This window comes from Bos taurus, chromosome 12 (genome assembly GCF_002263795.3).
Source record: "Bos taurus isolate L1 Dominette 01449 registration number 42190680 breed Hereford chromosome 12, ARS-UCD2.0, whole genome shotgun sequence".
Taxonomy (NCBI): domain Eukaryota; kingdom Metazoa; phylum Chordata; class Mammalia; order Artiodactyla; family Bovidae; genus Bos; species Bos taurus.
Genome location: NC_037339.1, coordinates 11,490,575 through 11,505,461, shown reverse-complemented (window position 1 = coordinate 11,505,461; position 14,887 = coordinate 11,490,575). Strand labels below are relative to the sequence as shown.

Here is a 14,887-nt window from a genome sequence, read left to right as displayed (position 1 = left end):
CTGGACGAGTACACCATCTACTAGTCATAATGGCTGTCTCTGGGGAAGCAACCCTGGTGGCCAGAAGACAGAGACATGCAGAAGGCCTTTCAGTTGAAGCCCGTTTTGACCCTTTTATTGGGAACTATATGAACACGGTGTTTAAACCAGAAGCCTATACTGCTACTCAACTGCCCAGTCACACACTATATCCCCAAATTACTATTTACCCATCTCATAAATGTATTTTTTTATATTAAGAAAAACTTATTCACAAACTTATTCACAAAAATAACTTCCCTTCTTCCTAATTACTAGGACTCCCATAGGCTTTCCTTTAGAGGCGGAAAAAAAAAACTATCAATTATTATGTGCCTATTTAGAACTGCAGCTTGTAAAACAAGTTTTCTATCTTCAGAGACGCTATGCTAATTCTTCATTAGATGTAGCAGATTCACATAAAAATTGATATTCCCCAAAACCACCACTAAAATAGTGAACAAAAGCAAGATCAGACAGTATCTGATAACCTGGAAATTTATTCTAAATAATGGTGCATGTTCTCACTACAAAACAGAAACGATAATCATGTGACCTAATGGAGGTATCAGCTAACACTACAGTGGTAATATTGGAATATATAAATGTATATTATATCAATACCTCATACACCTTAACATACAATATGTCAATTATATCTCAATAAAAAACAAAACTAATCCAATGAAACAAAAATAAAATAGGAGCAAAATGTGATGAGCATTCTCTGTTTAATACTCTGGATCATCTCCTTCCCTCTTTCTCCCTCCTTGGCCAGTGAAGACTAATACATCACGATGAATTAAACTAGGTATTTTGAAAAGCTCTGTTTTCATAACACTTTTCAGGCTGTTGGAGAATCTCCTCAGGACTTTGGCTGTGTTCACTAATCTGTTGGTAATAAATCTTTTTACTTAAAAACCAGAAAGCCTTTTTCAAAACTTGTATCTTCAAGGCCCATCACATTTCTAGGAAAACATCTTACTAGTAGCCTTTGGTAATGCTGAGATACCTTTCTTATGACACATAAAAATATTTCTAAGCAGGCAAAAAAACTTCATGAAGTAGTCACCTGTTGCACAGGTTCAATTAAGTAGCTGCATAATTTTATATATGGTCCCCAGAGCTTTGTAAACACATGTTTATGTTAGAACCTCACATGATGGTTGCTGACCCTGAAGCCCAAGCCCTCAAGAGCCCTCAACTAAGGCCGTGCTTGTAAAAAGACCCCTTTAGCATTTCAAACACAGAACATCCTAAAGGGTCCAGAATCATTCCATTTTAACCTAGATCACATTTTACAGTCAAAGCTGGCTCCAGGCTATCTTTCAGTAAAAATCTATTTCCTACCCTATACACAAAAGGCCACCCACGGTATGACTCCAATTACACAAAATGTCCGAAACAGGCAAGTCCACAGGCACAGAAAGTTAGACCGCGGCTGCCTGGTGCAGGGGCGAGAGCTGGGAGTGACTGCTAATGGGTATGAGTTTTCTTATTGGAGTGATGACCATTTCCTGAAACCAGAGAGTAATGATGGGTGTGCAACTCCCTGGGGATACTAAAACACTGAGCTGCACACTTTAAAAAGTGAATTTTATGGTATGTGAGCTACATTTCGACAAGTTGCTTTACTGTTTTTTGTTGTTTTTTTTTTTTTTTTTAAAGAAGATACAGAAATGTGAGTCCAAGCATTTTCCAGAAAACACTTTTTTACTAGGGAAATGCTCCTCCAAGCTCAGTACATTCCACCTTGGAAACTCACAATGTATCTACTGGAAGTTCCAGGAAATCCTGCAGAAACCTGACTGCTACATTTAACCAAGTTTCCCAAATTCACCTGACTGAAAAATATCTCAGTACATTGGCACTCTCCCCACCAAGCCTATTAATATCCACTTGGACTTAATGTTCCCTTGAAAACATTAGCAAATTTGCCTAGTTCACAAAGTCAAAACAAAACAGAATCAGAGAAATACTATTCATCATTTATGTAACTGAGAGGCACTATTTATTTTTAAATAAACTTGTATCTACTGTCTAATCCAATACATTTCTAAGAGGTATTGCATATATTTTTAAAGTCAGTCTACTAAAAAGCTCTTAATTTCCATTAACTTTTTGATAAAAGGAAAACAACACAATTATTTAAACAAACATTTCCATTGTAAATGAGAAAATGCCTAAGAAAATACATTCCCTAATGTAAAAAAGTTAAAAATAAATTAAAAAAAAACAAATCACACACAAAAAAGAAAACACTTTCCCTCCTCACCTATGCTTAGGATAGAGATTTTTAAGTCACATTAGCTTTCTAAGGTCTGACTTGTTTCAAAAGACAAGCCAGAAGTCTCAATAAATAATTCATTATCTAAAGCACTTGCAACTAAAAAAAAAAGATGACTTTCAGAAAAAGGCACATGATACCTTCTAAAACTCTCAGGTCCTCAAATCCTGCACAGTGTTGGTATTTCTATTAAAATTGGTAACCAAGTATTAGTCAACCAGTCATACATGCATCTATTATATGATATGTACTCAGCTCTATATACAGAGGTAAGAAATGAACCCTCTCCTCGTACTTAAAACTTAGATTTATGTGTTTTTAAAGCAGGCAAGGAGAACTGGATGGATTTCTATTTTATTGGCACCTTTAAAGAACTGTGTAGACAAATCAGATGTATACAGCCTGCATTACCAAAGAACACATTAAATTTGTGATGGTTAGTTTTGGTTTTTTAAAAAACATATGCAAGACAGCAAAAGTTTTTTAAAAAACTATATGCAAGACAGCAAAAGAGACACAGATGTAAAGAACAGACTTTTGGACTATGTGGGAAAAGGCAAGGGCGGGATGGTTTGTGAGAACAGCATTGAAACATGTATATTACCATATGTCAAACAGACGACTAGGGCAAGTTCAATGCATAAAGCAGGACACTCAAAGCTGGTGCTGTGGGACAACCCAGAGGGATGGGCTGGGAAGGGAGGTAAGTTCAAGATGGGGGGACACATGTGTACCCATGGCTGACTCATGTCAATGTAGGGCAAAAACCACCACAACACTGTAATTAGCTTCCAATTAAAATAAAAAAATTAATTGGAAAAAAAAGCGTCAAAAAAAAAAAAAAAGATGGAAATAATCTAAAGCAACTTCTAGAGGGAAATATTTCAAAAAAAATTTTTTTTCTGGAATACAGATGTGTTCAATGAGATCTGTATGTTGTATTGTGTTAAACTGTAAATAATGTGATTTTGATTTATGCTGTGTTAGCAATAATTTTAAAAGGAAGCTGGAGCAAAAAAAGAAAAAGGCACATAAAATCATCAATGAAGTCATTAACTATCTCAAGAGCTAATATACTCTCTACCTCTTATAAGCTCAATAGCAAATGAATTCAGCTACACACTACAATTCAGATCTAGGTCATGAATACACTATTGTTCAATAAAAACAAATCATAAGAGTATATACCACAGTGCTCCAAATTACCTAAAGTACAAAATGGGGTTTTCTGTTTTTATTTCTAGGGATACAAAATACATGGTTCTACAAAAATGATAAAAAGCTAAATTCAGGAATGTGGTCAACTCTGAGGAGAGGGCCCTGCACAGGATTGATGACATTCTTAAACACTGTGGCAGGAACAAAGAATTCACAACTCTCTGAATTTATGTCCTAAAAAAGAAAATCTAGAACTTCAAAACTTTTACCACTTAAATCACAATACCTCACATATAATTTTTCATCAGTTCTATGGAATTTAATTTACCTTCTAAATATGGTTTTTAGTTTTTAAAGTCACATAAGAAAAACCATTTTATATAGATAACTTCTGACACTTAAAATCAACATAAAGCTAAACCAACATAAATACTCTTAACAACATATATATAACAAATTAATAACTGATGACTCCCACCCCTAAGACTGGTGTGCTCTCTTCCAGAAACAAGTTTTTAAAATGTGATTGGCGTTGAGTAATTTGAACAAGTAATGATTAGTGTTACAAAAGATATCCTAATATTACCTGGGGCAAGATTCAAAGGTAATCTTCTAGGTGAAATTGCTCTGGGGTGCTGCTTACTAATGTCTTCATAAATTTGAAGTCTCTCTTCTAAAGTGCCTATTATCAGTAAATATGTGTGAGATTCAAAGCATCAGAACTATTATCTATGATAAAAACTTTAAAACTTTTATCTAGGATAAAAACTAATAAACTTTAAAAAAAGTATGTTATAAATTAAAAATCTCATGATCAATATTAAAACTTCTCTTTTTGTAGGAATCACATTAAAAACTCGGTGGTAGTGAAATAATATAACCAGTAAATGATCATTTTAAATTCAAAGTCAGAGAAATCCAAAACCTGTCACAACAGATTCTACATCCAACTCAAATCATATACACACAACACTCACAGAAGCAACATACCCCTCTTACATTCCTGCATGCACAATCCACAGAAAAAAAAAATGTTCCTTTAGAACATACCTTACATAAATCCTCTAACCTAATATAACCCATATAAATCCAACAGAAGTCTATAGCACCTAGAGATAAGCTTAAAGAAGCAACAGTTTTAGGGTTATGACTGCAATATCTTAAAAGATAAGAATTAAGTTTCTAGGGTCACTTTGACACTTAAAATCTTCAATGAAACTGTATAATAAAGAACTCCATCAGTTCATGTCCCTGTCCAGGTGCCCAAGAAAAAGTACAGACTTTTGAAAGTGGCAATTACTTCACCCAAGTATTATGATATAAAATGTACTTCTAACAGAAAGTTGTATCTTCCCTCTCGAGACCAACCTAATTTTATAGTACCAAACACAGTATCTATAAGTAAACTAAAGTAACAATCTGAAGAATAGGTTCTAGGTCTAGTTTATTACTCTAAAATACTATCCTGCATAATCTACAGAAAGACTATTTAATATGAGCGATAAGATATTTACAGCAAACATCAAGAAAAAGCAAACAAACTCGTTTTTAAACTATAAGGTTCTAGGTGGATTTTAATTCAGACCACACATACGTAATTATTGTAAGAATAACCGTTGGTGCAAGCAGTCAAGGTATCTCCACAGTAAATGTAGTGTTCAGTACCAAGATTATAAACACAGAACTTTAAAAAGTCAAGTCTGGTTTTATTTAGACTCCTTCCTTCCTCCAATAGTATGTTTCGGAGCTCCAAAGTGGTTGAGTTTTTGAAAGTGGGATATGAGAAAAATTATTCTCACACTCTGTTAATGATCTGGGAACTTCAGGAAATATTAAGGATCCTTATACTAATATTTACAAGAAGGTTATTGCAAAATTCTAAAATGCAGTTCTCATATTTATGCCTAATCCTGGGAAATGAAACAAGCTGAGTACAAAAACAAATTTCCCACTAGCTCAGATAAAACAAGTCTTATAAACGTAGTTAAATCAAGACCAACCCACTTCAATGTCCTTTGTGAAGTCACATGTTGGAGCTCCAGAACTTACCATGGGGGAGAAAAGGTTCTAAGGAACCGAGAACAATAATGGAATTAGTTTCATAATCAATGTATTTTATAGTGAGCATGGATCCTGGCAAATGGAACACAATACATTCATTTTACTAAAACAGTTATTAATGAACGTCAGTACCTGGTAGTTTAAAGAAAAATCAGTTATCTCACACTTCTAACCTTCCGACACGACTTTGTCCCTTTTTTTTAAAAAGAGATTACTAATCTAACCAATATTTTAATTTTCATTATTTTCTCAAAAACAATTACGTAAGGAAATGTTTTAGTAATTTGTGATATTACATTTTAAATACAAACACGAAACTTGGATTTAAGCATACAGGTAATTAGGATAACTAAAAATAAATTTTTTCTCAAATTTCTTCCTACTGTAAATATGGATAGGTACCTATTTACCATATTTTTTGGATTTAAAAATTTTGCTATTTCAATACCTTTGAGTTTCATAATTATTTCATACTAGTTTCATAATTATTTCAGCCAAATACTTACCCATGAGTAAATATAATTTTGGCAGTACTAACTGCTCCTAAAAATACTTAATTATGAAAATACTAGGGAAAGTTTAGAATAATATTCTAGATTCTGAAAGAAGTCAAGGTTATCAAATTTCAAAATATGTATTCATATTCGGCACAAATTAGCCTAGTTTGAAAGTAAAACGATAGTTTTTATGCTGATGCAGTGTACAACATACTCTCAACAACCTTGCTTTGGTCCAATTCTTATGCTTAAGAGATTGAGAGTAACAGTCCTCTAATTGTTTAAAAATATTTAATAATTATAGCATTTCCCAGAAAGGGAATGCCCATTTTCTTCCCCACCATTCTAGTCACCTAAATTGGTAATTGACAATTGGGATGAATAAACCTAAAATTATCTGTAAGTGTTTATCACTGAAATATTTTAAATATCTGAATTCATTTTCACTCCCATGTTTAACCTGCAGCTTTCCCAAATGGAAAAATAAATGCTAATGTTAAAAATATACATCCTCAAATATGACTATAACTTTATATTTTACTACTTTTTTTACTATACTTCAAACACTAGTTAAGAGAAGGTAGGAGAAAAATCATTACATACTAAGTTGCAGAGCTTTTTCCAAGCCTTCATAATAACACCAATTTTCTGCATTCCGATCAATCAAGTTTTTGAATACTTCACTCGCTTCTTTTAATCGCCCCACTTTCAACAGCATTTCCCCTAAAATTAAGTTTAAATGTCACATTCATTTTACTTAAACATTAAATACCTTTCTGAGCCCAGAGGTTTTCACTAACCATTATTAGTATAGTAGATATTTATGAAAGACAGAATTTTGTGTGCTTCCCTTCAGGGTTTGTTGCCATTGTAGTTTAAATAACTAAAGATTAATTCAGAGTTTGCCTTCAGAAATGAACCTTCATTTACATATTCTATTAACATTCATTTCTGGCTCCCTCCCACACCCCAAATATGATATTAATTAGTAAAAATTTTTGCTATTTTGTACATTTTTATACACCCTTTAAGATAACTAAAGACACCCTATTTACAGATTGGTAAATAATTCCAATGAAATATCTCTACCTTCCTACTGCAAGATTTTCAATGTACTTTTCCTTACCAATTTTTGTGCTAAACAATTCTCCATTTAATTCTCTTAGTGTCCTTTCCAGGTCACTAAAATCGGAGAAGTTTAACTCACAAAACAATAACACTAAATATTATTTCAGAGCAAGAAACTACACAAAACAAGTTCACCTGAGAGTCATCTCTAACACTCCGTTCCTTTAACTAAGCCATATAAATTGCAAATGGGAATGGGAAAGGGCATCTCAACTTCTCAGATAAAAGCAAATCTAATCAAGACAATGGGGAGAATCTCGAAAAAGAATATACCTCAACTTTCTAACACTAAGCTTTCCCACTTCCTGAAGAATCTGTTTCAAACAACCCTTTGAAATGTCTTCAGTCATACATACTATTTCAGCTTTTATCATCATCATATTATAGTGGTTATTATACGTATTATTTTGCTATTTACATGTATTATATATTACTCAATCTCTAGAATAAGACTAACAGGAGTGGGAGAGCGGTTCAAGGGGGGAGGGGACGTATGTACACCAGTCACCAATTTATGCTTACATACAACAAAAGTAACTATCCTCTAATTTAAAAAAAGATTAACAGGTATAATTATGAATTTTACCACTTTCTAGCTTTGGAACCCTGAGTAACTTATAAAACTTTCAATTCCCATTTCCTTGCTTGCAAAATATCAACTGTATCAGTCTATTTTTATGATCATCAACTGAAATAATGCACTTAAAATGGTCAACACAGTACTTGATACAAAGTGAATACAAATAAGCATCTTCTACTTAAAACTATAAATAGTATGTCAACTATACTTCAATTTAAGGAAAAGGAAAACAAAAACAACAACAAAAAAAAACCTGTGACTGTGCCCCATTCCTCCGCAGGAGTAGAGGAGAGCAGTTAAAAGGACTCAAAAAATGGCACGAAGGAACCTTAAAAGGATACTGCTAAGTGAAAAAAGCCAATATAAAAAGGCGGCTGCTGCTGCTGCTATGTCGCTTCAGTCATATCTGACTCTGTGCGACCCCACAGATGGCAGCCCACTAGGCTCCTCTGTCCCTGGGATTCTCCAGGCAAGAACACTGGAGTGGGTTGCCATTTCCTTCTCCAATTATAAAAAAGCTACGTACTATGATTCCATCTCTAACACATACTGTAAAAGGTACAAGTAAGGAGACAGGAAAAGGATTTTGGATTGCCAAGGGCTGGAGGCAAGGAGAAACAAACAGGTAGAACACAGGATTTTTACGGCAGTGAAACTATCCCGTATGATACTACAATGGTAGATACATGTCATTACACATTTTTTAAACCCTAGAAGGTGTGCAACACCAAGAGTGAACCCAAATACAGACTACAGGCCCGCAGCAGGGAGGAGTCTGCGCGCGTGTGAGGACAGAGGGCGCATGGGAAACCTTTGTGTCTTCCACTCAGTGTCTACGCACCTAGAACTGCTCTAAACAATAAAGTCTATTTAAAGCAAAGCAAACACACACACAAAGTAAAGGCTCTGAAATCAGAAAGGTATGTTTAGAAATTAACTCCTAAAAGGCTAACCTCTTCTAGTTTCTTCAAATACAAAAAGGGGAAATAACACCCGTGTTAGAAGTGATAAAATATTCCAAGAAATTAAGCCAGTTGAGCAATTACTACTGTGAAAGACTAAATAAATCTTGGCAAGTATTTTTATTAAGCTTTAGAAGTCCTGCAACTATATGAGATTTTAGTTTTAAACTAATTTGTAATTTAAATGGACAGTCTATACAATATTCCTCAGGAAATGGGTAACTGATCAGCAAAGTTAAATATAAAAAAGAAAATGTTTGACTTTGTTGAATAACCCTTTTAACAAACTATTTCTCAGGATTCTGTCTTATTAGCCCATAATGAAAATAAATGAATGTTGCTTTCATGATGATCCCAGTGTCACCATTTACTAATCTCATTTTACTACATATGAAGGTAAGAATTGGGAGAGGAGATGAATATGAAGGCAGTATAACACACTACTTTAGAAAATGGAATCTGGTGTCAAAATCCCTGCATTCAAATCCTGCACTACTAAGCCTAATTGGCTGTGTGACTCTGGGCAAGTCACTTAACCTCTCTGTTCCTCAGTTCCTGATCTCTAAAATGGATATAACAACTACATCATAAGGTTGTTATGAGGATTACATTAATTAATAATGGTTTAATAATAGAACTGTTTAGAACACTGCCTGATATATAGTCTCACTTAAGTGTTAGGACATGAAAGTGAAAGTGTTAGTAAGTCCTGTATCTTTGCAACTGCCAGGCTCCTCTGTCCATGGAATTTCACAGAATCCTTGAGTAGGCTGTAGGATACTTGTGAGAATACTTGAGTAGGTTGTTATCTCCTTCTTCAGGAGATGCTCCCTGACCCAGGGATCACACCCTCTGCAGGCAGATTCTTTACTGTATGAACCACCAGGGAAGCCCAAATACAGCTTCTATTCTCATCTTTAATTGAGACCATTTTTTAAAAAAAGAAAAAGCAATTCAACTAACCTTTAATTTCTTCCACCAAAAGTTTATCACATATTTGTTTCTCATATGTTTCTATATGTTCCAAAGATTCCTGAAACAGATCTGCCTCCCTCATCACTTGATTCTGGTACAGTATCAGTTCACTGTATTCATAGTCTATTTTGCTGGGAGGAACCTGGAAAAACAAAACAAAACAAATAATCTTATTTATATAATAACATAAAGCAGTTACAGATCTTTAACTGACTTCTCAGGAATGTCATTCACACAGACTTTAAAAAGCAACCTACAAGCAATTACACATAGAAGAGTGATCAACAGCAAAGATTAATATATTCTTTAAAACAAATGAAGGGATGGGGATTTCTGCAAAAGGAAGAGATCAGCATATCCTATTACCAAAGAAAAGTAAAATAACGGGATTAAAATCCTAAAGAATCTTCCAAAAAAGAAACCTACTAGAAAATCACTTTAGCAAAGTGACAGAATACAAGACCAATATATGAGAATCAACTATATCTCTCTATACCAGCAACAAATAATCCCAGCCCCCAAAAAATTAAAATAATTTCACTCACAACAGCACTATAAAGAACATTCAGGAATATATTTAAGAAACAAGACTCATACCAAAGAGTACAAAACATTCAAAGAGAAATTAAAGACCTAAATACATCAACAGACATTTCATTCCATGTACATGGATCGTAATACTTAATATTTTTTGACTCAGTATTTTTTCTCCCACGTTGATCTAAAAATGCAATGCAATCCCTATCAAACTCTTAGTAAGGTTTCAGAAACCGACAAGCTGACCCAAAGGTTCAAATGGAAACCGAAGGAACCCTGCATGTACCAGCAGAATCATAAAAAGAAAAACAAAGTAGGAAGACTTCAAATTTCAAACATATTATAAAGCTACATCAATAGAGACAATGTGGTTGGTAATGGCATAAGGGCAGACATAAAGATCAATGGAACAGAATACAAGCTTCAGAAATAAGCCTTTATAACCTGGTCAATCAATTTTCGACAGATGTGCCAATAAGACAGGGTAGTCTTTTCAACAGTGATAGTGGAACAATAAAATATCCATATGCAAAAAAGTAACCTTAGACACATATCTCATACCATATACAAAAATTAACTCAAAATGGATCACGGACCTAAATGTGAGCACTAAAACTATACAAGAAATCTCAGAATAGGAAAAAAGTCTTCATGACTATTTGTATAAGAAAAAAGTTAGTAAACTGGATTTCAAAATTATAAACTTTTCCTCTTCAAAAGACATCATTAATAGCATGAAAAAACAAATTACAGACTAGAAGAAAATATTTTCGAATGATATATCTGATAAGGAGCTTGTACTGAGAATATAAAAGAAATTATTAACAAATAACCCAACTAAAAAATGGGCAAAGAGTTGAACAGACATCTTATCAAAGAAGAAATATAAGTGACTAGTAAGATATGTTACTAGTAAGTAGTTACTAGTTATCATGTTACTAGTAAGTAACATGATAAAATACTCAGTATCATTAATTTCTGGAAAAATGCAGATACAATCAAAACAAATATTACTACATACCCACTAGGAGACTATCATCAAAAAATTGAACAGTAACAGGTATAAGGATGGGTAGAAATTGAAATTCTCACACATTGCTAGTAGGAATGTAAAATGGTCCAGTCACTTAGAAAAACAACTGAACAGTTTATGGAAAAGATAAATATATACTTACCATAGAACCAAGTAATTTCATTCCTAAGTATCTACCCAAAAGAAATAAAAATATATGTCCACACACAAACTTATACACAAATGTTCACAGCAGCACTATGCATAGCTAAAAGTAAAAACTACATACATGTCCATCAATTGTTGAATGGATAAACAAAGTGTGGTGCATCTCCAAAATGAAATAGTATATAGCACTAAAAAGGAATTAACCACTAATACTACATGCTCTAACACCGGTGAACTCAAAAGTATTCTAAATAAAAGACTCTAATGACGAAACACTACATTATGATTGTCTTTATTTGAAGTTTCCAAAAGAGGTCTAAGTATATTCCCTAATGTTAACATATGGAGAGCTCTGTTCTTCCATGTCTTCTCTGGACCAGGCTCTGGACCACAAGGCAGGGACAGAAAGGTTAGCATAGAGGACAGTTACCATGAAAACTCTGTAATTAGAATTACTGGATAAATGAGAAGAGAAAAAACATCCACCATTCTAGCAGGTAAAATTACTTTGGCTATCAAACCCATCATGTTTTGGGTAATGTGTCAAAAGAAAAAGTTTTCATTAAGAAGATACAGAGGGTGATGTCAGGAGAAATGGCAAAGAACTCTAAAGATTCACCTCTCCATATGAGAAAGGAAAGAACAGGTAAAAACTGTCAGAATCACGCTATTCAGAACTCTGAAAATTAACCAAACGCTTCCCTGAGGGCTCACACGGCAAAGACTCCACTTGCAACGCAGGAGACCCAGGGCGATCCCTGGGTCAGAAACATCCCCTGGAGAAGGAAATGGCAACCCATTTCAGTATTCCTGCCTAGAAAATTCCATGGACAGAGAAGCTTTGTGGGGCACAATCCATGGTGTTGCAAAGTTGGACACAACTGAATGAATATCACTTACAGCTATCTGGGGAGCAATTACTGAAGAAAAAAAGCTAGATCTTAAGAAGACCAGTGAGTTTTATGTCATTATAACTTGCCTTAGTCCTATCCCTGGTGGCTCAGACAGTGTCTGACTACAATGCGGGAGACCAGGGTTCAATCCCTGGGTCGGGGAGATCCCCTGGAGAAGGAAATGGCAACCCACTCCAGTATTTTTGCCTAGAAAATCCCAAGGACGGAGGAGCCCGGTAGGCTACAGTCCATGGGGTCGCAAAGCGTCAGACATGACTGAGTGACTTCATTCACTTCACTAGTCCTATCCAAAGCTCTCCAGCTACACAGCAGCCTTGAGAAATAAGCTTGTATTCCCATAGCAGTTTGACAGTCACCAGTGAGAAAAGAATGAAGCTGGGGCTCTTTCAAAGCTTCCTTCCCAAGAACTGTAATTAACTGACCTATCTCCTGGTTCACTGCAAGCCTCCAAATACAAGCCTAACTCAGAGTGTGCCCAGAGCAAAAAAAGCCTCAGGGGGAAAGGGAGAGAGCCTAAGTGCTCAACAAAACTGATCACAAGGGGCCTTTCCTAGTGGTCCAGTGGTTAAGAACCCCTCTGCCAATACAGGGGACACAGGTTTGACCCTTGGTCCAGAAGATTCCACAAGCCGCAGAGCAAACTAAGCCCATCAACTATGACTCCTGAGCCCACGTACCCTAAAGCTCCACAAGAGAAGCCACTGCAATGAGAATCCCACACACCGCAACTAGAGTCGCCCGCGTTCGCCACAACCAGAGAATGCCCGGGCACAGCAATGAAGACTCAGTGCAGCCAAAAAGAAAGAAAAAAGAAAAGCGATTAGAGGCATGTGTTTTACTTTTACAGTGCCTGAAAGATGGGTAACAGTCAGGGCAGACAACAGACTACACAAAAGCCTTAAAGGAATAGCTGGGCAATGTGACGTCCATAGGGGGCACTGAAGTCACACACATACAGAGCTATACGCAGGTTCAAGAATTACCCGAGACAGTTCTGCTGACCTTGAGACTGCACAAGTAAGAGGTCAAAGTTAAGGCAGAGTTGTAAACTGCCTTCAGTTCAGTTGCTCAGTCATGTCCAACTCTTTGTGACCCCATGACCCACAGAACGCCAGGCCTCCCTGCCCATCACCAACTCCCGGAGTCCATGCAAACCCATGTCCATTGAGTTGGTGATGCCACCCAATATCTCATCCTCTGTCATCCCCTTCTCCTCCTGCCCTCAATCTTTCCCAGCATCAGGATCTTTTCAAATGAGTCAGCTCTTCGCATCAGGTAGCCAAAGTATTGGAGTTTCAGCTTTAGCATCAGTCCTTCCAAGGAATATTCAGGACTGATCTCCTTTAGGATGGACTAGTTGGATCTGCTTGCAGTTCAAGGGACTCTCAAGAGTCTTCTCCAACACCACAGCTCAAAAGCATCAATTCTTCGGTGTTCAGCTTTCTTTATAGTTAAACTGTCACATCCACACATGACTACTGGAAAAACCGTAGCTTTGACTAGATGGACTTTTGTTGGCAAAGTAATGTCTCTGCTTTTTAATATGCTGTCTAGGTTGCTCATAACTTTTCTTCCAAGGAGCAAGTGTCTTAATTTCATGGCTACAGTCACATCTGCAGTGATTTTAGAGCCCAAAAAAATAAAGTCTGTCACTGCTTCCACTGTTTCCCCATCTATTTGCCATGAAGTCATGGGTAAACTGCCTGGCTGATGCTAAGGCATACACCAACACAGAGAAATTTAACAATACTACAAGATGAACAAATCGACAAGTCTTTAGTGGGAATGACCGAGAAAGAAAGAAGGCTACTAAAATTGAGAATAAAAGGAAGACCATTACCACATACTCTACAAAAATAAAAAGGATTATAAGGGACTGTTAGGCAAAGTGGTATGCCAACAAATTAGATCACCTAGATGAAATGGACTGACTCTCAAAAAGCACAAGCTGCTGAAACTGACTCAAGAAGAAACAGAAAATCGGAACAGACCAATATCAAATAAAAAGTAAATCATAATTACCAATAATCTTTCCATAAAGGAAAGCCCAGGACCAGATGCCATCACAGGTGAGTATTACCAGATGTTCACCTAAGAACTAATACCATCCTGCAAAAAATACTTCCCAACTCATGCCTTGAAGCCAGACACAGACATCAAAAGAAGAGTACGGCTTAATATCTCTTATCCCAGTATCCCTCACTAATAAAGAAACACAAATTAAAAGAACAATGAGATACACTTCTTCACATGTAGAAGACTGGAAAAACTATTAGTCAAGAAGACTAAGAAAAGCTAACAGTAAGTATGTCCGTCCAGGAAGGACACAGGCAAATAATAACCATCAAACCTTGCTAGTGGGCATATAAATGAGTACAAGTACTTCAAATGGGGAAAACTGAAGACACAGATCTGCAACTCTGCAATTCCAGTTTTAGGTATAAATTGAACAGGAACTCACAAATATGGCTAATGAAACAGCAGAAAAGAATATTCACCATAGCACTAATTTTTAATAGACACAAAACAGTGTAGCTATGGAACACCAAACAGTGGTTTAAAATGGATAAACTAGCCCTACATGTATCAA

At 35.6% G+C, this 14,887-nt stretch overlaps 1 protein-coding gene across 10 annotated transcripts in view; it reads right to left on the bottom strand.

Moving 5' to 3' along the window:
- The window catches only part of NAA16 (N-alpha-acetyltransferase 16, NatA auxiliary subunit), a 63,879-nt gene that overhangs the window by 37,337 nt on the left and 11,655 nt on the right, over positions 1-14,887 (bottom strand). For 7 of the 10 annotated variants that reach the window (NM_001103100.2, XM_059892094.1, XM_059892095.1 and 4 more), the window contains 3 exons: positions 9,655-9,808; positions 6,625-6,744; positions 4,050-4,145 (listed from right to left, as the gene is read on the bottom strand). In NM_001103100.2, coding sequence (NP_001096570.2) covers positions 4,050-4,145; positions 6,625-6,744; positions 9,655-9,808 — 370 coding nt within the window. The remainder of the gene's footprint in view (positions 1-4,049; positions 4,146-6,624; positions 6,745-9,654; positions 9,809-14,887) is intronic. The other 3 variants (XM_059892090.1, XM_059892091.1, XM_059892093.1) reach the window with 3 other exon arrangements.